Genomic DNA, 20,993 nt, shown 5'->3' on the forward strand with positions numbered 1-20,993 from the left:
CTCTCTAAAAATCAATGGAAAAATGTTCTTAGGAGAGTATTAACAAAAAATAAAAACATATCTAAAAAGTTGAAATATTTGTACCAACAGCTTTGATTCCAAGAATCCATGCTGAGGCATCTGTAAGAGTTGTGAAAATGTATGAAATGTTGGTTTCATCATCATTTAACATGGAGAAAAATTGGAACAACGTAAATGTCTGTTAATAGAAGGTTTAAGTCAGTTATGTTACATACAGGATTAAAGTGGAATATTACATGACCATTACCAAGACTGAACTGTCGGAAGAAATGTCTGTATTATACCAAAAAGCACAAGTGAATAATAATACATATGGGAGAGGAAAATGGCGACCAGCAGGAAGGTAGGGAGGGAGAGAGTGTGAGAGTGCAAGGAAGTGATAGAGGAGTGTGTGGACGTGTGTGGTGTGTGTGTATGAGCTAGGGACAGTTAGATTCTGCAGGTCTTCTAAGGGGCTGCTAAACCGGGCAGTCTTAGGTGTCGGAGTCCCGCTCCCTGCACGGACACTCCTGGGCAGCCGTCACAGGCACAGAGACCACGCCATCTTGGGAAACAGAGCTGCTTGAGACTAGGATCCTGGCCTCAGCACCACCCAGTCTGATCTCAGACACATACCAGGACCCTGCAGCCACTGGGGACAGAGACCTGTGACCACAGCTATAGACCTGCGGACACCAAAAGTTCAGAGATCCCCGCAGCAGATCCGTGAGTAACAGAGCCCATCCCCCCTTCCCGCAGGCTCGTGGGCAGCGCCAGAGTAACTAACTATAGACCCACCCCATGCCAGGGGCCTCAGCACTGCAGGAACTTTGGCCTGGAAGTGCGAGAGCACCTTGGGACTGATCCTTTGTGCACTGCCGGCTTCGGAGCCCTGGGCTGGGAGCAAATGCGCGAATGGGAATTTGTCCATGTAGCACAGGCCTAGGGATCCTGTTTCTTGGGGCAGGAGGGAGCACCAAGCACCAGTGACTTGACTGTGTTTCTTATCACCTGCGCCTGAGATCCTGATTCCCTGTGCATTCATACTAAGAGCCAGTGAACCCAATTCCTGGTGCAAGGGCACACAGGGACCCTGATTCTCAAGGCAAGGTTGATACTGAGCAACAGAGACTCTGATACTGGTCTCTTGGGGAATTCTGACTCCTGGTGCATGCTAGGGGGCTCTGGTTTTCAACACGGTGCAGGCAGGGTCCATGATTCTAAGGGCACGTACGAGGCCACATTGAGCGCTGGCAACACTGACTCAGAGCGAGCCTGGTTCCCACAAAACAACAACAACCACACAATTTAGTGTCAGAGCTCTTCAGTGACACTAGGGTGGTGGGAGGCTCCCACTGCACACGGCCCAGGCCGAAGCAACTCGACATTTGAACCATCTGGAGATAATCAGAATGAAGAGACGACACAACACCCAGAGGAAAGACAAAGAGGAATCACCAAGAAAGGAAATTAATGAAGTTGAAGCATGCAACATGACAAAAAAAGAATTCAGAATAATGGTTGTACAATTCATTCACCGATGGATGAGAAAATCAACAACCTATGCAAGAATATAAAAAGTGATATAGCTACAATAAAAAACACCATGGAAAGTATCAACAGCAGACTAGAAGAAGCAGAGGACTGAATTAGTGAGTTAGAAGATAAGGCAGAGAAACAAACTCAATCTGAACAGCAACTGGAGAAAAAAATTAAAAAACAGGAGGAGAGCCTAAGGGAGCTTCAGGACAACATGAAACAAAGTAACATACACATAATAGGGCTGCAAGAAGGACAAGAAGAGCAGCAAGGATTAGAAAATCTATTTGAAGAAAGAATGACAGAAAACTTCCCCGATATGGGGAAGAAAAAAGTTACACAAGTACAGAGAGTCCCAGGCAAGATGAGCCACAAAAGACCCACACCAAGACACGTCATAATAACGATGGCAAATGTACAAGACAAAGAGAGAATCTTAAAGGCTGCAAAAGAGAAAAAGAGTTATCTACAAAGGATCCCCCATGAGATTATCAAACAGTTTCTCAACAGAAACACATCAGGCCAGAAAAGAATGGACAGAAATTTACAAAGTGATGCAAAGCAAAGGACTGAATCCAAGAATACTCTACCCAGCAAGGCTATCATTCAAAATTGAAGGGGAAATAAGAAGCTTCACAGACAAAATAAGGCTAAGGGTGTTTATCACCACCAAGCCAGCAATGCAAGAAATGCTAAAGGGACTGGTGTAAAAAGAAGTAACAAAAAGCCCAGAAAGAAAACAGCCACAAAAAAATAGAAATGGCTACAAACAAGTACCTTTCAAGAATAACTGTAAATGTAAATGGACTAAATGCTCCAACCAAAAGACATCGAGTGGCTGAATGGATAAAAAACACATGACCCATACATTTGCTGTCTCCAAGAGACCCACCTCATTAGAAGGGACTAACACAGACTGAAAGTGAAGGGATGGAAAAATATCTTTCAGGCAAATGGAAATGAAAAAAAAGCTGGGGTAGCAATACTTATATCCGACAAAATAGACCTCAAAGTGAAGGCCATAACAATAGATAAGGAAGGCCACTTCATAATACTAAAGGGATCAATACAACAAGAATATATAACCCTGGTAAACATATATGCACCCAATGCAGGAGCACCCACATACATAAGAAAACTCCTGAAAGATATCAGGGGAGAGATCGACAACAATACAATCATAGTTGGGGACTTTAATACACCACTGACATCACTGGATAAATCCGCTAGACAAAAAATCAGCAAAGAAACAGCAATCCTAAATGACTCAATAGATCAGATGGACTTAATTGACATCTTCAGAACACTTCACCCCAAAGCCACAAAATATACGTTCTTCTCAAGTGCTCATGGGACATATTTAAAAATAGACCACATATTGGGTCACAAACAATGTCTCCCAAAATTCAAGAAGATTGAAATCATAACAAGCATCTTCTCAGACCACGATGGCATAATGTTAGAAATAAACTACAATAAAAACAACCCAAAATACTCAAACACTTGGAAGATGGATAGCATGTTATTAAATATTGATTGGGTTACCGATGACATCAAAGAAGAAATTAAAAACATCCTGGACACTAATGACAATGAAAACACAACAATCCAAAACCTTTGGGAGGCAATGAGAGCAGTCCTGAGAGGGAAGTTTATAGCTCTACAGGCCTACCTCAACAAATAAGAAAAAATGGTAGTAAATCATCTAAATCTACAGCTCAAAGAATTAGAGAGCAGCAAGAAAAGCCCAGAGTGAGCAGAAGGAAGGAGATAATAAAGACTGGAGCAGAAATAAATGACATGGGGACCAAAAAAACAATACAGAACATCAATGAAACCAAGAGCTTGTTCTTTGAAAGGATAAACAAGATTGACGAACCTCTAGCCAGGCTCACCAAGAAGCAAAGAGAGAGGACCCAAATAAACGAAATCAGAAATGATAGAGGCGAAATAACAACAGACCGCACAGAAATACAAATGATGGTTAAAAAATACTATGAACAACCTTACTCCAACAAAGTAGACAACCTGGAAGAAATGGACATATTTCTAGAAAAATACAACATTCCAAAACATACGCAGGAAGAATCTAAAAATCTCAACAGGCCAATAACTACGGAAGAAATTGAAGCAGTCATCAAAAAGCTTCCAGCAAACAAAAGCCCAGGACCAGACAGCTTCACAGGGGAGTTTTACCAAACATTCAAGGAAGAACTAAAACCTACCCTCCTCAGACTATTCTAAAATATTCAAGAGGAAGGAACACTTCCCAGCTCATTCTATAAAGCCAGCATCACCCTAATACCAAAACCAGATAAAGATAACACAATGAAAGAGAATTACAGGCCAATATCCCTCATGAACATAGATGCCAAAATCCTCAACAAAATCTTAGCAAATCAGATCCAGCAGTACATCAGAAAGATCATACACCACGACCAAGTAGGATTTATCCCAGGGATGCAAGATGGTACAATATCCGCAAATCAATAAACATGATACATTACATAAACAAATTGAAGGAAAAAAACCACATGGTCATATCAGTTGATGCAGAAAAAGCGTTTGACAAAATTCAACACCCATTTTTGATAAAAACTCTCAGCAAGGTGGGAACAGAAGGATCATACCTCAACATAATAAAAGCCATATTTGACAAACCAACAGCCAATATCATACTCAATGGACATAAACTAACACCATTTCCCCTAAGAACAGGAACAAGACAGGGATGCCCACTCTCACCACTCCTGTTCGACATAGTACTGGAAGTATTAGCCATTGCAATTAGAGAAGAAGAAGAAATAAAGGCATCCAAATCGGAAAAGAAGTAAAACTGTCCTAATTTGCAGATGACATGATACTATCCTTAAAAAACCCTAAAGACTCCATCAAAAAACTATTAGACTTAATAAAAGAATTCAGCAATGTAGCAGGATACAGAATTAATGTCAAGAAACCTATGGCATTTCTATACACCAATAGTGAACTTGCAGAAAGAGAGACTAAAAAAGCAATCCCATTTACCATTGCACTAAAAAAATTAAGCTACCTAGGAATAAACTTAACTAAAGAGGTAAAAGACCTCTACTCAGAAAACTACAGGACGTTGAAAAAAGAGATAGAGGAAGACATAAACAGATGGAAGAACATACCATGTTCTTGGATTGGTAGAATCAACATCATTAAAATGTCCATACTACCCAAAGCAATCTATAAATTCAACGCACTTCCCATTAAAATACCAACGGCATATTTCACAGACCTAGAACGAACTCTCCAAAAATTCATCTGGAATAAAAAAAAGACCCCAAATAGCTGCAGCGATCCTGAGAAAGAACAATGTAGGTGGGATCTCAATACCAGATATCAAGCTGTATTACAAAGCCACTGTTCTCAAAACTGCCTGGTACTGGTATAAGAACAGACATATAGATCAATGGAATAGAATAGAGAACCCAGAAATCAGCCCCAACCAATACGCTCAATTAATATTTGAAAAAGGAGGCATTAACATACAATGGAGCCAAGTTAGTCTCTTCAATAAATGGTGCTGGGAAAATTGGACAGATACATGCAAGAAAATAAAACTAGGCCACCAACTTACACCATACACAAAAATAAACTCAGAATGGATAAAGGACTTAAATATACGACGGGAAACCATAAAAATACTAGAAGAATCCAAAGGCAACAAAATCTCAGACATATGCCGAAGCAATTTCTTCACCGATACTGATCCTAGGGCATTGGAAACTAAAGAGAAAATAAACAAATGGGACTACATCAAAATAAAAAGTTTCTGCACAGCAGAAGAAACCATCAACAAAACAACCAGAAAGCCCACTACATGGGAGAACATATTTGCCAATGTTATCACTGATAAGGGTTTAATCTCCAACATTTATAGGGAACTCATACAACTTAACAAAAGGAAGATAAACAATCCAATCAAAAAATAGGCAAAGGACCTAAACAGACACCTTTTAAAAGAGGACATTCAGAAAACCAAGAGACATATGAAAATATGCTCAAAGTTACTAATCATTCGAGAGATGCAAATCAAAACAACAATGAGGTATCATCTCACACCTGTCAGAATGGCTATCAACAAATCAACTAATGACAAGTGCTGGAGAGGATGTGGAGAAAAAGGAACACTCGTGCACTGCTGGTGGAAATGCAGACTGGTGCAGCCACTATGGAAGACAGTAAAGAGTTTCCTCAAAAAACTAAAAATGGAACTCCCATTTGACCCCGTGATCCCACTTCTATGAATATATCCCAAGAAACCAGAAACACCAATCAGAAAGGATATATGCACCCGTATGTTCATAGCAGCACAATTCACCATAGCAAAGATCTGGAAACAGCCTAAGTGCCCATCAGTAGATGAATGGATTAGAAAACCGTGGTACATCTACACGATGGAATACTATGCTGCTGTAAAAAAGAAGGAACACTTGCCATTTGCAACAGCATGGATGGAACTGGAGAGCATTATGCTAAGTGAAATAAGCCAGTCAATGAAGGAAAAATACCACATGATCTCACTCATTCATGGATAATAGAGTCCATTATAAACTTTTGAACAATAATAGATACAGAGGCAGAGTTGCCTCGAACAGACTGTTAAACTACAGCAAGAAGGCCGGGGAGGGTGGAGGGGCTGGCGGGGGGGCGGGTAAGAGATCAACCAAAGGACTTGTATGCATGCCTATAAGCATAACCAATGGACATAAGACTCTGGGGGGTAGGGGAAGTCAGGGGATTGTCAAGGGCGGGGGAAAAAAAAGGAGACATATGTAATACTCTTTGTAATAATTTAAGCAATAAAAAAATTAAAAAAAAATAAAATAAAAAATAATACATATGGTATGGCCATTTGTGTCAAAAGAAATATATAAAGATGTATTTTTTTATATTTACAAATAGATATGTACATACTTTTTTAAAAATTAGAAGGATGGACACAGATCAGTTGAGGGGAGAAGATTTTCATTTACATTTTTTCTGTAATTTGCATGGGTTTTAATGAAAAACATATGTACTTTTGTAATTAAAAATAAACATGGCCTTGAAGATTTGTATGTTTCATAGAACATGTCATGCCTATTTACTTTTTTACCCTTTCAATCATCCCTTTCTCAAAATCCCACCTTTACATGTTGACTTCTTAGGTGCAAGTTCAAAATATTCTTCATGTCGAAACGGGTTTGGCTCAGTGGATAGAGCGTCGGCCTTTGGACTGAAAGGTCCCAGGTTCAATTCCGGTTGAGGGCATGTACCTTGGTTGCAGGTACATCCCCAGTGGGAGATGTGCAGGAGGTAGCTGATCGATGTTTCTCTCTCATCGATGTTTCTAACTCTCTATCTCTCTCCCTTCCTCTCTGTAAAAAATCAACAAAATATATTTTAAAAAAATATCCTTCATGTTTTTCATGAAGCGAATATATCCTGTGAAGCAATATCTAGATTGTGGCCCAACTTATTTGGATCTCTTTTTAACTTGAACCCTTGGAAACAGGTACTGGAATAACTAGAAAATGAGGTTCCCAAGGCTTCTTTCTGCTGATTAACATGAGGGAATGAGGCCCACTCAGAGTGAATCCCACAGGCAGTGGCCCAGGCAGAAGCTGTTAAGCTCCTCCAAACCCTAGCTCTTAACTGGGAAGCCTGATATTCCCAATAGAGTATTGACTTTCCAGGGGAATGTGCCATCTACATGTTACCCTTTGGGAAGTTCCTCATGAGATGAGGTGGGTTGACAGACAGTCTGATGACCTCCTCGAGATGAGGGAATGGACCCCAGGCCCAGTGAGTTTTTGTGGAGTGAGGGAGTCAGGAAGGAGAAGGCTGCATTTCCAGAAAAAAAATGCCAGGTTGGGGACGTTTGGGTGGGTCTGTGTCTGCACCTGGGGGGATGGGAACAGGTCTTTCCTGAAGACCAAATTGGAAAGACTCCATATATCTTATTTAGACATTTTACCAGCAGTCCATGTGGAAGGGCATGAGCGTTCAGAAGATAAGGGAATGGCAGGTATACTTGAAAACTGCAGGAAATGTGGATAGGTGAGGAATGTCCAGCCAGCAGGAAATGGTCCATCAGGAGAAATGAACCCCTACAGTGCAAGAGGTGTGGTCAGGTAGAGTGTGGGGCTCAGAACCATGCCCAACAAATCTTTGCCCCATCCCAAAGATTTCTTACATGTGTATATTGAGCTCTATAGTCCATGCCCTACTTCAAACACATGAATATTAATGCATTCAGTCCTCATGATGAATCACTGATACATATGCAACTATGATCCCATTTCATAAATAAGGGACCCTGAGCACAGAGAGGCTAAGTAACCTACTCAAGGTCACAGAGATAAACAGCACACCCAGGCTACAAAGCTCTTGCTGTTGACACAGTACTTTCTGGCTGTCCTAATATGGGGTGACATTTATTCACATCCAAAGAGTAAATATTTAGCCCTGGCCTGTGTTGCTCAGTGGGTAGAACATCAGCCCACTGAAGGGGTCATGGGTTCAATTCTTGGTCAAGGGCACATACCTGAGTTTCAGATTCAACCCCTTGTCCCAGTTAGGGCACATGTAGGAGGCAATCAATTGATGTGTCTCTCACATTAGGTTTCTCTCTCTCTCTCTCTCTCTCTCTCTCTCTCTCTCTCTCCCTCTCCCTCTCTCTCTCTTTCTGTCTTTCTCTTTCTCTCTTCCTCTTTCCCTGTCCTCCCCTCCCTTCCACTTGTTCTAAAAACCAAGGGAAAAAATATCCAAAAGTAAGGATTAACAACAACAAAAAAGTATAAATGAAAAGACAAATCTCATATTAATTTTAATAATGGCCTTATATAGTCTTCTCTATGTCCCATAAAAAATGAGTGACCCTAGCTGGTGTGGCTCAGTTTGTTGAAAATTGTCTCATGTAACAAAAGGTTGGCGGTTCGATTGCGGTCAGGACACATGCCTGGGTTGAGAACTCAATACCCAGTAAGGGGTGGGGGATGCAAGAGGCAGCCGATTAACGACTCTCTTATCACTGATGTTTCTTTCCATCTCTCCCTCTCCCTTCCTCTCTGAAATCAATAAAAACATATTAAAAAGAAAAGGAAGAAAATTTGGACACATGCTACAACATGGATGAACTATGAAGACATTCTGCCAAGTGAAATAAGTCAGTAACAGAGATAAGTACTATATCATTTCACCTATATGAGGTCCCTAAAGCAGTCCAACTCATAGTGACAGAAAACAACCATGGGTTCCAGGGTCTAGGGCAGGGGTGGGTAAACTTTTTGACCCAAGGGCCACAATGGGTTCTTAAACTGGACCGGAGGGCCGGAACAAAAGCATGGATAAGGTGTTTGTGTGAACTAATATAAATTCAAAGTAAACATCATTACATAAAAGGGTACAGTCTTTTTTATTTTTAGTTTTATACATTTCAAACGGGCCAGATCCAGCCCATGGGCCTTAGTTTGCCCATGGCTGGTCTAGGGAGAGGAGGGTTCAATAAAGACGGTTTCAGTTTGGGAAGGTAAAAAAGTTGTTGTGATGATGGTGGTGATGATAGGACAATAATGTTAATGTCCTAAATGTGGCTAAACTGTGCACTTAAAAGTGGTTAAAATGGGCAATTTTATTATATATATATATATATATATATATATATATATATATATATACATATATATATATATATATATATATATATATATATTAGAGGCCCGGTGCACAAAAATTTGTACACTCGAGGGGGGTCCCTCAGCCTGTCCTGTGCCCTCTCGCAGACTGGGACCCCTCAGGAATAATGACCTGCTGGCTTAGGCCTGCTCCCGGGTGGCAGAGGGCAGGCCCAATCCCTAGGTGCAGCCCCTGGTCGGGCTCACAGCAGGGCTGATTGGGAGATTGGGGCACTGCCCCCTGTCACACTCAAAGCAGGGTCGATGGGGAGGTTGTGGCGCCACCCCTGTCATGCACAGAGCAGGGCCGATCAGGGGGTTGGGAAGCTCCCCCCATCAGGCACAGAGCAGGGCTGATCAGGGGTTGGGGGGCGCCTTCCTCTGTCATGAACAGAGCAGGGCGGATAGGGAGGTTGTGGCCCCACCCCCTGTCACACACAGAGCCACAGAGCGATCAGGGGGTTTGGGCCCTGCCCCCTGTCATGCTGATCCCGGTGCCGGGAGGCATATTACCCTTTTACTATATAGAACAGAGGCCTGGTGCACAGGTGGGGGCCAGCTTGTTTGCCCTGAAGGGTGTCCTGGATCAGTGTGGGGGTCCCCACTGGGATGCCTGGCCAGTCTGGCTGAGGGGCTGAGGGCTGTTTTCAGGCTGGCGGGTGACTGAAGCTCCCAACCGCTCCTTTTTTTCTTTTTCTTTTTTTTATTCTGGGCCAGCTTTAGCTCTGAGACCTCGGCTGCTGAAAGCAGGTTTCTGGCCTTTGTTTACCTTCTGTATTTGATAAAATGTTGCGGTCCGGCTGGCTAAAGCCTGGCTGAGTAAAGCAGGTTTCTGGGATTTTGTTTAGCTTCTATATTTGCAACATAGTTGTTTAGAGTTGCAGCTGAGAGGCCAGCAAGTCAGGCGGGGAACATTGGAGTCTGCAGTCACTGGAGCAAGCAAGCCTCCTGTTGGCTTTAAGCTGCCTGGCTGCCAGCTGCCATCTTGGCTGGCAGTTAATTTGCATATCTCCGTGATTAGCCAATGGGAAGGGTAGCGGATGTACGACTAATTACCGTGTTTCTCTTTTATTAGATAGGATATATCTCCTGACTAGAATGACTGGAACGACCGGTGGCTATGATGCACACTGTGGCAGCCAACCAGCCTGATCGGGGCCCTGATAATAGGTCCCCTGCACTCTGGCCATCCCAGCCCCCAGTTGGCCCTAACACCCTAATTGGGAGTAGGGATAGCCGGCCAATTGCCTATGGCTCCTCCCTCCCGCAGGCCTGGCTCAATAGCCCCCATTGTGGCACTGGGCCTCTATTCTATAGCCTATCTAATAAAAGAGTAATATGCAAATTAACTGTCACTTCGTGACAAAATATGGCAGTGCCCATAGAGCAGCCAGCCTGCTTGAAATGAACAAAACTAAAAAAAAAAAAAAACCATACCCTTTTATGTAATGATGTTTAGTTTGAATTTATATTAGTTCACACAAACACTCCATCCATGCTTTTGTTCCAGCCCTCCAGTCCAGTTTAAGAACCCATTGTGGCCCTTGAGTCAAAAAGTTTGCCCACCCCTGCCATAGAGGCTGGGCAGGATGCTGGCGGCATCACCCCTGCAACATGAGCCCAGCAGGCAATCAGGGCTGCAGGCAGCACCCAGCAGGGCCTGCTTGCCCATCTTGGTGGTGTGGAGCAGACAGGCCCCACAGAGAGCAGAGAACCATGGGAGTGGGCCCAAGCTGTCAGTAGCACATCTCCTGAGGGCTCCCGAACTGGAGAGGGTGTAGGTCGGGTGGAGGGACCTCCCCACTTTCCCCTCCCCCCCTCCCCCTGCCTCTGTGTACAAATTTTGTGCACCGGGCCTCTAGTATCCTATCTAATAATAGAAAAACATAGTAATTAGCCGTACCTCTGCTACACTTCCCATTGGCTAATCAGGGCAATATGCAAATTAACTGCCAACCAAGATGGCGGCCGGCAGCCAGGCAGCTTGAAGCAAACAGGAGGCTTGCTTGCTTCAGTGATGGAGGAAGCTAACGTTCCCCGCCTGCCGCTGCTGGCCTCAGAGCTTGCACTCTAAGAAACAATGCTACAAATATAGAAGCCAAACAAAACCCCAGAAACCTGCTTTCAGCCAGCTGGGCTTCAGCCAGCAGGATGGCAACATTGTTTCAATTATAGAACAAATGCAGATCCCTGCTTTCAGCCAGCCAGGATGTCAGAGCTGGAGTGAGCAGAACTGAAACAGTGTTACAATTATAGAACCCAAACAAACCAGATACCTGCTTTCAGCAGCCGAGGCCTCAGAGCTGGAGCCAAGCCTCAGAGCTAAAGCTGGCACAGAATAAAAAGAAAAAGAAAAAAAGAACAGGTTGGGAGCTTCAGTCACCCGCCAGCCTGAAAACAGCCCTCAGCCCCTTACCCAAGCTGGCCCGGCACCCAAGCGGGACCCCCACCCTGACCCAGGACACCCTTCAGGGCAAACCAGCCGGCCCTCACCCGTGAACCAGGCCTCTATCCTATATAGCAAAAGGGTAATATGCCTCCCGGCACCTGAATCAGTGGAGTTGTGAGGCCTCCCGGCATCGGAATCAGGGTGACAGGGGGCAGCACCCAAACCCCCTGTGTGTGGCCCTGGGCAGGTGGGGCCTCCCAGCTGCAGTGTTTGGACCCAGGCCCTCAGCCTACCCTGGGCTCCGATCAAGGAGAGGCTGGGGGCCTGGGGTTTACTAAACTTTCCTGGAGCTGCTCCCCACACCCCAGCCCCTGCCCAGAACCACACTGCCCGCAGCAAGGCGCCTGGCAGCTTCCTGACAGGTGGGCAGCAGGAGAGCTGAGTAGTGCAGGGCTGCAGGGAGCCACGGAAGGGCTGGGCTGCGGGAGCCAAGCTCCTGGGAGTCTGAGGAGAGAGCTTGAAGGTAGAGGAACCTTTGGCAAAGCCCCTGCCAGGAGCCCCGGCCATGGGGTCTGCAGGCGCACGCACAGGCCTCCACCTGATGGGCGATCCTGGGCAAGTGACATGGCTTGGGGGAAGCAGCTGGACAGGAGGCGGGCGGCCCAAGGGACGCAGAGCAGCGCCAAGGTGGGGTGCACTCGGGGGGGCTCAGGCCTGGGCAGGGTGCTGGCGGGCAGGGATCTGCCTCGCCTGCAGAGAGTGAGATTCTGTATTGGCCCCAATAGGCAGGAAACAAGAGGCGATGACTGCAGGGATGACTGCAGGCGTGGAAGGACGCCCAGGCGGAGGGGCACAGACTCGCAGCCCTGAGGCGGGGGTAGAGGTCTGGCGCCACCTCAGTGGAGGAGTGCCCCACTGCTGGGTACCCCACTGCGGCGGTTTGGTGAAGTTCCTGGTGCTGACCGGGCCTCGCCGCGGCCTGCACACTTGAGAGGCCAGGACTCCTGCTCTCGCCTTGGCCCAAAAACAAGCCTGTGCCTGCCCCGCCCCCAGTTCTCGCCCACCCCATGGGGGTGCACACCTGCATGGTGAGTGCAAGCCTACCACCTGCTCCCCAGAAGGGGGGGCAGTAAAGAATGGGGTAGGGCGGGGGAGAGGAAAGAATGTGGAGCATCCATGACGAAGAGGTGCTTGAGAATGAGGCTTGGAAGCCTCACCAGGAGGTTTGTTCTGTTTGCCCTGTGGCTGTAATTTAGGAAAGGTGGAGAACATGGCTGTGAGGGCTCCCTGCGTGAGGAGTCCAGTTCCATAGCCAACTGGAATTGGCCTCAGTTTCCTGGTCTGTAAAATGTGTAAAGCATGTCCCAGTGCCTTCACTGAGCTTTGAGGCCAATTGAGATCCTATATAAAGAAAATGAGGGGAGACCTGGGAAAGAAAAGGAAGGGCGGGCAACACAAAAAAAAGGTTGGAAGGAACCTGTAAACCTATTGTCACTTAAATAGGGAATAGAGACAACAGTGTTGTAATGACGGTATGAAGCCAGGTGGGTACTGGAAACATCAGGGAACACTTTGTAAAGTATATGATTGCCTAACCACTATTCTGTAACTAATAAACCTGAAACTAATACAAAATAATATTGAATGTAAAGAAATGAAAATAGGAGTGAAATTTTTCTAAATTTCAAAGTTTAAATAAAGGCTGTAAAGGAAGGAAGGGGGAGAATAAAAATAGTGTTTTTCATTTTACCACTTTATTGTCTTTTCAGTATATGATAAGACAGTTGTCTTTATATGGTGCTTTTATGCTTTTCTAAGTCATTATCTCATTTGATGTTCAGGGCAATTTAAAGACAAGATAATTATTCTCTCCATTATTCAAAGAAAGGAAATCTTGGTGTCTAGCCCCAAGGATTCAATCGTCAAGCCCTTATTGTAAAGCAGGGTTACTGAAATTTTCTGTGAAGGGTCATATCTATACTAATAAAAGCCTTGGGGGTGATCGGGCCAGCAGGGGAGGGCAGTTGGGGATGATTAGGCCGGCAAGGGAGCTGTTAGGGGGTGATCAGGCTGGCAGGCTGAAGCAGTTAGGGGCAATCAGGCAGGCACACAGGTGAGTGGTTAGGAGACAGCGGTCCAGGATTGTGAGAGGGATGTCCAACTGCCAAGTTAGGCCCGATCCCGGCAGTCGGACATCCTGGGACCAGGCCTAAACCAGCAGTTGACATCCCCCAAAGGGTCTGAGATTGGAGAGGGTGCAGGCTGGGCTGAGGGACACCCTCTTCCCGTGCACGAATTTCATGCACTGGGCCACTAGTATGTATATTAAAGGCTAAGCAACCAACCGACTGTCTGTCCAGTTGGCTGGCAGGTATGACATACAATGACTGCCAGGGGGCAAACAACGCAGGAGCTGCCAAGTGATAGCAACTTTGAAGAGTGCCCCCTTGCACTCCAGGACCACTTGGGGATGTCAGGCTGCCAGTTTTAACCTGATCCCCTCAGGCCAGGCCAAGGGACCCCACCTGCTGGAGGGACGCCGCTCACTCTGCAGTTGACCTTTGAGCCCTGGTGCTGCCCCAGGTGTGGCCAGCTGGGGAGGGACCATGGGAAGTTGGCTCCAGAACATGTCTGGCCTGTCTCTCCCAGTCATGCCCTGCCAGCCACCTTCTAATTAATTTCCTTTCAATGTGCATGAATCCGTGCACCAAGCTTGTAGTCATATTATAACCTAAAACGTACATAAAAAAGCTAATCCTTGTAAAGAGAAAGATGGGTTTGATTTATGAAAAGTGTAAGACCCTATGGTTTGACAAAGCTAACAGTGCTTTTAGACCAGCCTGCAAATGTGATGGTGATCATTTCTGTCTAATTAAGGTAGCCTTTCCTGGATGGTGTGACTCAGTACCCTATGAACCAGGAGTTCATGGTTCGATTCCCAGTCAGGGCACATGCCCGGGTTGTAAGCTGGATTCGCAGTAGAGGGTGTGCAGGAGGCAGTTGATCCATGAATCTCTCTCATCATTGATCTTTCTATCTCTACCTCTTCCTTCTTCTCTCTCAAAGTAAATAAAAACATGTTTTAAAAAGACAAGTCTTACATAAATGATAAACAAATAAAGGTGGCCTGCATTCACCTCTCTGTAGGATTGCCGATGACAGTTAACCTGTTTACAGAGCAAATAGAAGGATTAAATAAAGTGATGCCCGCCCCCCACAAGAAATCTTGAAGAATAAAGTGCAATAGTTACCCAACCAATACAAAAAGGCAGGAGGAGAACATCTCAGAGGTACAAATGGTAGCCACTGCGAAACTGCAACAGAGATAAGGAAATCAAACATTCTTATGTTTCCATGGCTCCCAAGGCTGATCTGCAGGCTTCTGACAATAGTCTCCTTAAAGGACCAGAGTCACGGAACAGGTCTTCAAGAGTTGAAGTCTTTCCCTAGCGCATTTGGCTCAGTGGATAGAGCATTGGTGTGGGAACTGAAGGGTCCCGATTTCTAATCTGGTCAAGGGCACATGCTCCGGTTGTGGGCTCCATCCCAGTTGTAGAGCTTGCAGGAAGAAGCCAATCCATGATTTTCTATCACCCTTGATGTTTCTCTCTCTCCCTCTTCCTTCCTCTCTGAAAACAATAAAAATAATTTTTTAAAAAAGAGTTGATGTCTTTCTATAATAGAAATGTCCTTTATGAAGTCTTAGACCAAATAGTCACTGTAATTCATCAGAGTCTTAAGTAGAAAGCCTGGATGAAGGGCCACGGTGATGGGGAGAAAGTGTCATGATAGGGAGCCAGGGCCAGGCCAGGGGGTGGCCTCCTGAAGTGTCCTTGGACCAGGACCTTGGGTGAAACTGACAGGTCCTGGCTGTCACCCGACTCTTCTTCCAGTTGGACATTACTGTCTCCCTGGAAGAGTTCCTTCTAGGAACTCACATGGGACACATGAGCTGGGGATGGAAGTGGGCAGGGAGGAGAAGAAAGGGCCAAAGGGGGGTAGCAAACAGTGAGAATGAGGGAAAAACTTGTGCTTTTATTTTCACTGTTTACTTCTTTTTGTTTTAGGTTTTAGTTGAGGTGTACTTTACACAGAGTGTGACATACTACCATGAAGTGTGCAGCCCAAGTAATTTTCACATCGGTCTCTCATAACCTCCATTCAGACTAGGAGACAAAATATTCCTGTCTCCCCAAAATTCTTTCATGCCTCCCCCGCTCCCCAATAGCCATGAGTGTCTGCTCCTCTGCCCTCACCCTGACCATGGGTTTTTGGGTTGCTTGCTCAGTATAAGGGTTTCTAGAGTCACCTGCGTTGTGGACCTTGCCATCCCTTTGTGTTGACTCTATAGTATTCCATGTATGAATATGCCCAGTCTGAATACCGTTCTCCCACTAATGGCCATTGGGATGTCCCAGTTTGGAGCTATTATGGGATGAATTGGTTGCTATTCAGAAAGAAGGCAGATGTTTTCTCTGTACTGGATGTTCCCGCTGGAGCAGCAGTAGGAACTGTGTGCTTTGTACAGTTAGGTCTCTAACATGAGCTCCCCCAGATGGTAGAAGAGGGACTTTTCCCATTTCCCAGAAACCCGAGCACATGGTCGTTGCTCCTCTGCTTTTCTCTGTTGGGGGAGCTTCCTTCTTAGAAAATGTCCCTAGGAAAGGCAACCCCAGGGAACCATCAGTGCAGGCGTCCTGAGGAGAACATTCACAGAACGTTGTGATGGTGTCCACACATCCGAGATGGTCTTTACACCTCCAATTAGACTCCTCAGTCTGGTGAACAATGCGTTTCAGGTAACACTGTTAAGGCACTTTGACTATTATGACAGAGGACTGCGTCAGAAGACCCCGAATTTTGTCCCAGCGCCCCTCTAACCAGGAACAAGCCACTTAGACTCTCTCTGCAATCACGCAAGTGGAAGCAGGAGCCACCTGCTCTGTCCACAGAGAGCTGCCACAGAACACTACGCCTCCTGGTGCTCAAGCCAACCCTGCTCTTTCTCCATGGCGGCCCAGCGGCCAAGCGACTCAACACTCAGCTCACCGGGCACCATGACAGGCACCTGCTGCTGTCCGGCAGCGGATCTCCCTCCGCGAGTCCTGTCACCAGGACTCCTCCCTGCCTGGCGCCCCTAGCATAGGGCCCGGCACTGTCCAATGCTGGCCCTGAGCCAAAGGCCACATGGCAGCCTCTGGCTCCTGGGCGCCCTGGGAGGATTCCCAGGGAGGAGAAGAAGGAAAGAAATGCTACCGGTCTCAGGCACCCTCGCTGTGCTGCACTCGCGGGGAATGCGCAGGACACCTCTTGCCTGATTCCTGTGAAATATTAATAAAGTGAGTCCCTTAAATAGTCATTGCCAAAGAGCTCTTGAAAGGGGCGTGGAACTCTTTTCCTCGCTTCCCCAGAGCAGACCCCGCCTGGTGGCCACCTCACCTTCTGCGTCTGAACCTCATGACCTGTCCGCTTGCTCTCTGTTGACACTGAAGGCCAAGAGTGATCAAGAGATCACTTTCCTCAGCCCCAGCGGTTCCATCATTCCCCAGTGTGACTAGCAGGAGGCAGGCGCGCTGCCCTCCGCAGGGTATCAGATTCCAGGAACCAGCCCTCATCAGAAGCATGTCTCCCAAGAGCTTCTTTTTTCAAATAACCAGAGGTTTGACTCACTTAAATAACACACATCCTCTTTCAAACTTATATGTACCGTTGGTTAGAACAGATTTCATTGGGGGAAACGTGGTGTTTCCCTAGAAACCATTTCCCAGCCATCCCAGAGCTGCCTGGAGAATGGGTAAGACTCTGCCCAAGGCCAGTCCTGAACGTCCCACGGAAAGCAGGGGCTCCTTTCAAACCCCTGGGAGGGAAGCCAGGGTCTCTAACTCAATGCAGAGGCTGTGACTTCCTCCTAGGTCTAAGGACAGTGTGCAAATCATGGCAGGCAGAAAAGGGACATTTCCTAAAGAATGCTTTCAACACTTTACACTCACTCCCTCAGAGGGAAGAGGGAAGAATCCATGGCCCACAAATCAGATTCAAAGCTCAGAGGCAAAGGTTCCATTGAACATTCTAGGGTCCACAGGCAATGTGTTTGGAACACATATTTAAATACCTGATAGACTTATGCCCCAGGGGAATTTTTCAAACACTGCTCTCAGAGACTTAAATACTCTTTGAGAAGAGAGTTATTTCCTGTCAGCCCTTGGATTTCTCTCCTGTAGCTCTAAATTAAAGTGAGTCTGTCTCAATTTTAACCTATTAATGATCTCCCCAAGTTATTTGTTTAGTGTTAATTGAGTCCTTTTAAACTTCTGAGGAGCTGTGAGCAGTTGTGCAGAGGGTGTGGGTCAGGTGTTCTTTATTGAATGTTTTTAGAGGCACTTCCCACATGAAAGACATCTAGTTAATATTAGCTGAATGAAACCATCAGTGAGTGAATGAGCTGAAGTTGTTGTCTCTCCTGACTTGCCTATAAGCATGATTTTGCAATGTAATGAGTTGTGGGTGTTAGCAGAGGACTTACAACTTACCCAGGAAGTGAGTTGGACCATCCATAAAGCAGGGAAATATTTTTTTCACACAGGGCATACCTATCGGGTGCAGTTCTGAGAGCAGTTACCTAGTTTTATAGAAATAAGACCTATTCTGACTCAGAATCTAATCAAGCTTCAAGAGGTAGTTAGCAATTTTAAAAACAAGACAATTGACTCATTTTCTTTAGCAAACAAAAATATATAATTTTTTTTTTTTACAAAAAAGAAACAGAAGGTGTGGAAGGGGGAGTCCTTTAAATTGAGACTTAAGAGGCAGAGTGAATATCTTAAGCAATAAAATAAATAAAATTGTACAATTACTTTTGAAGCATTTAAAAATTCTGATAAATATTTGATGATAACAAAAAGTTGTTAACTTTAAAAGTATACTATGGTTATGCAAGAAAATGTCCTTTTTTTTTAGAGACTAATTTTGAAGTGTATGAGGATGAAGAAATGTGATGTCTGGCGTTTGCTTTAAAGTTCTTCAGAGAAAGAAAAATAGATGAAAAGAAGGGGAGAAAAAAGAGAGAAAATGTATATGGCAGAATCATGATAATTGTTGAGTCTGGTAATGGAAGGGGGGTTCCTTCCACTATTCTGTTTTTGCACATTTGGGGAAATTGCATGTACATGTGGAAAGGTGTTAGGGCCATGCCATAGAAGGTCAGGCCGGTTATTTTTAGTGGAAGTTTGACAGGCAGATGTGAGAATCCCAGCAACTCTCATTTCCTCACAGTAGGTGTATAGCATCAATTATTTACCCAAAAATAATGAAGACAGGTGGACAGTAGTCTTTTGGGATTTTTTTAATGAAAGTTAATTAACCAATCAATGAGTCCAATTTGGACATAAAGCAAATGGCCACTTTCTGTTCAAAATGGCCTTGCCATGGTAGTGAGTCCTTGAACTATTTCATAGAGCATCCTGACAATACTTCACTCCCGTAAACTGCTCTCGTGGATTTGCAAAGCTATGCAACCAGGAATTTCACACTTGTGAGACCTCGGGGTACACTTGGCTGTTCGGGGACCGCTGGAAAGAGATGGTAAGCAGCCCACTCAACAGCATGAGGAAGGCAGCCAAAACTGCCACTGGCACGGTGCTACCGATCTCCTGCCGGTCTGGCTTGAAGGGGATGTGGAAGGATGGCGGGAAGCGTATGCCCTCTTCATTCATCACGGAGTGGTAGTTCCAGGTCACAGCAATGAGGATAAATGCGCCCGCTGTGATGCTCAGGACACCGCAAGCGAATAACAGATTGCAGGTGTCGTCACCCTGACGCTTTCCCACGTACACTCTCCACAGGCCCATGACCATGAGCACTTTCCCCAGGAGTCCGAGCAGGCTGGCGGCCAGCAGAAGGTTCTGAGCGATGCGGATATCGAGCGGCAGGTAGGTGTCACTGTAGGTGTAGCGGTGACACGAGATGGGTCTGCTGTGGAGGCTGGTGGGCTGGTAAGTGCAGACCTTCCACATCCCTATGCAGGCCAGCCCCGGGAAGGAGGTGGAGCTGTTGTCCACGTACCACACCCGCCACTCGGCCAGGCCCATGCAAGTCATGGAGAAGATCCATCCTACAGTAGTGACAGCGAAACCTGCTACTTGGCAGTTGGCACTGTTGACCAGCGAGGTCATGGCCATGTATCCAGGGGAACTGCAAACGAATAGAGGGCGTCATGAGGATGGGACCCAAGACCTGGAGCCGCCTTCCCTCCTCCTCGGGGGTGAGCAGCGCTCTATTGGAGAGGGAAATGCCATATTCCAGAATGGAGACACCCCCATGCTCTGCTGGTGAAGGGTCCATGGGCAATTTTTACTGAAAGCCTTAAAATATACAGACTTTCACCCTGCAGGGTAGCTAAGTGGTTAGAGTGTCTTCCCAACAGGCCAAGGTTGCTGGTTCGATCCCTGGTCAGTGCACATACAAGAAGCAACCAATGAATGCATCAGTCAGTGGAACACGAAATCCATGTTCTCCCTTCCCTCCTTCCCTCCCTGTCTCAAAAATCAACAAAAATATGTTCAAACTTTCAAACAGGCAGTTCCACTTCTGGCATTTGTTGAAAGACCCAATTAAGATTGGCTATATGTAATAGAGATGGGCATCACAGCACAGTGTGACATTGAACAATGGGAAACCATGTTAAACCCAACAATAGGGTTTGGTGAAATCATTTATGCTACATCCATACAATGGAGCTCTACACTAACATTACAAGTGCAGCCAAGTTGTACTCGGTGTGATGTTTGCTGTATGGCCCTTCTCATCTCACATAATGTTTTCAAGGGTCATCCATATTGCGGCTCCTGGGAGCGGATTGTTCCTTTCAATTTGAAGAGCCGTCTTCAATTGTATGGATATACCATAGTTTGTTTATCCCTTCGTCAATTTGGGAACATTTGGATCAATTTTAAGTATTGGCTCTTATAAATTCTGTTGCTGTGAACATTTGTGTCTAAAATTTTGAATGGGTGTATGTTCTCATTTATAGAGTGTGGATAGCTAGGAGTGAGACCTGTGGGTCATGCTGTAACTGTATGTGTGTTTAACTTTGAACAAAGTACTAAGCTGTTTCTCCAAGTGGCTGCACTTTTGCAATGAATGTAGGAACTGCCTTTTGGGAGTTTTTTACATTCTCACCAGCTATGAATTCAGGTTCTAGTTTCTCCACACCTTCTCCAACATTTAACAGTTTTTGATTACACAATGGAATACTATGCACCTATCAAAAAGAAGGATCTCTTACCTTTTGAGACAGCATGGAGGGACCTGGAATGTATCATGCTAAGCAAAATAAGTCAGTCAGAGAAAGACAAGTATCCCATGATCTCACTCCAATG

General features: G+C 45.5%; 1 protein-coding gene across 1 annotated transcript; it reads right to left on the reverse strand.

Moving 5' to 3' along the window:
- Positions 1 to 19,139: 19,139 nt before the first annotated feature.
- CLDN34 (claudin 34) lies at positions 19,140 to 19,712 on the reverse strand. Its single transcript, XM_070402733.1, has one exon. The coding sequence runs from the start codon at positions 19,710 to 19,712 to the stop codon at positions 19,140 to 19,142; it is 573 nt and encodes a 190-aa protein (XP_070258834.1).
- Between the last annotated feature and the right edge of the window lie 1,281 nt (positions 19,713 to 20,993).

The sequence above is a fragment of the Myotis yumanensis genome, unplaced genomic scaffold (genome assembly GCF_028538775.1).
Source record: "Myotis yumanensis isolate MYYU_CA2020_CCGP unplaced genomic scaffold, mMyoYum1.0.hap1 SCAF_24, whole genome shotgun sequence".
NCBI lineage: Eukaryota > Metazoa > Chordata > Mammalia > Chiroptera > Vespertilionidae > Myotis > Myotis yumanensis.

What these genes read in the sequence shown, in the direction of transcription:
- CLDN34 (XM_070402733.1), bottom strand. Translation starts at nt 19,712, where the DNA reads ATGACTTGCATGGGCCTGGCCGAGTGGCGGGTGTGGTACGTGGACAAC.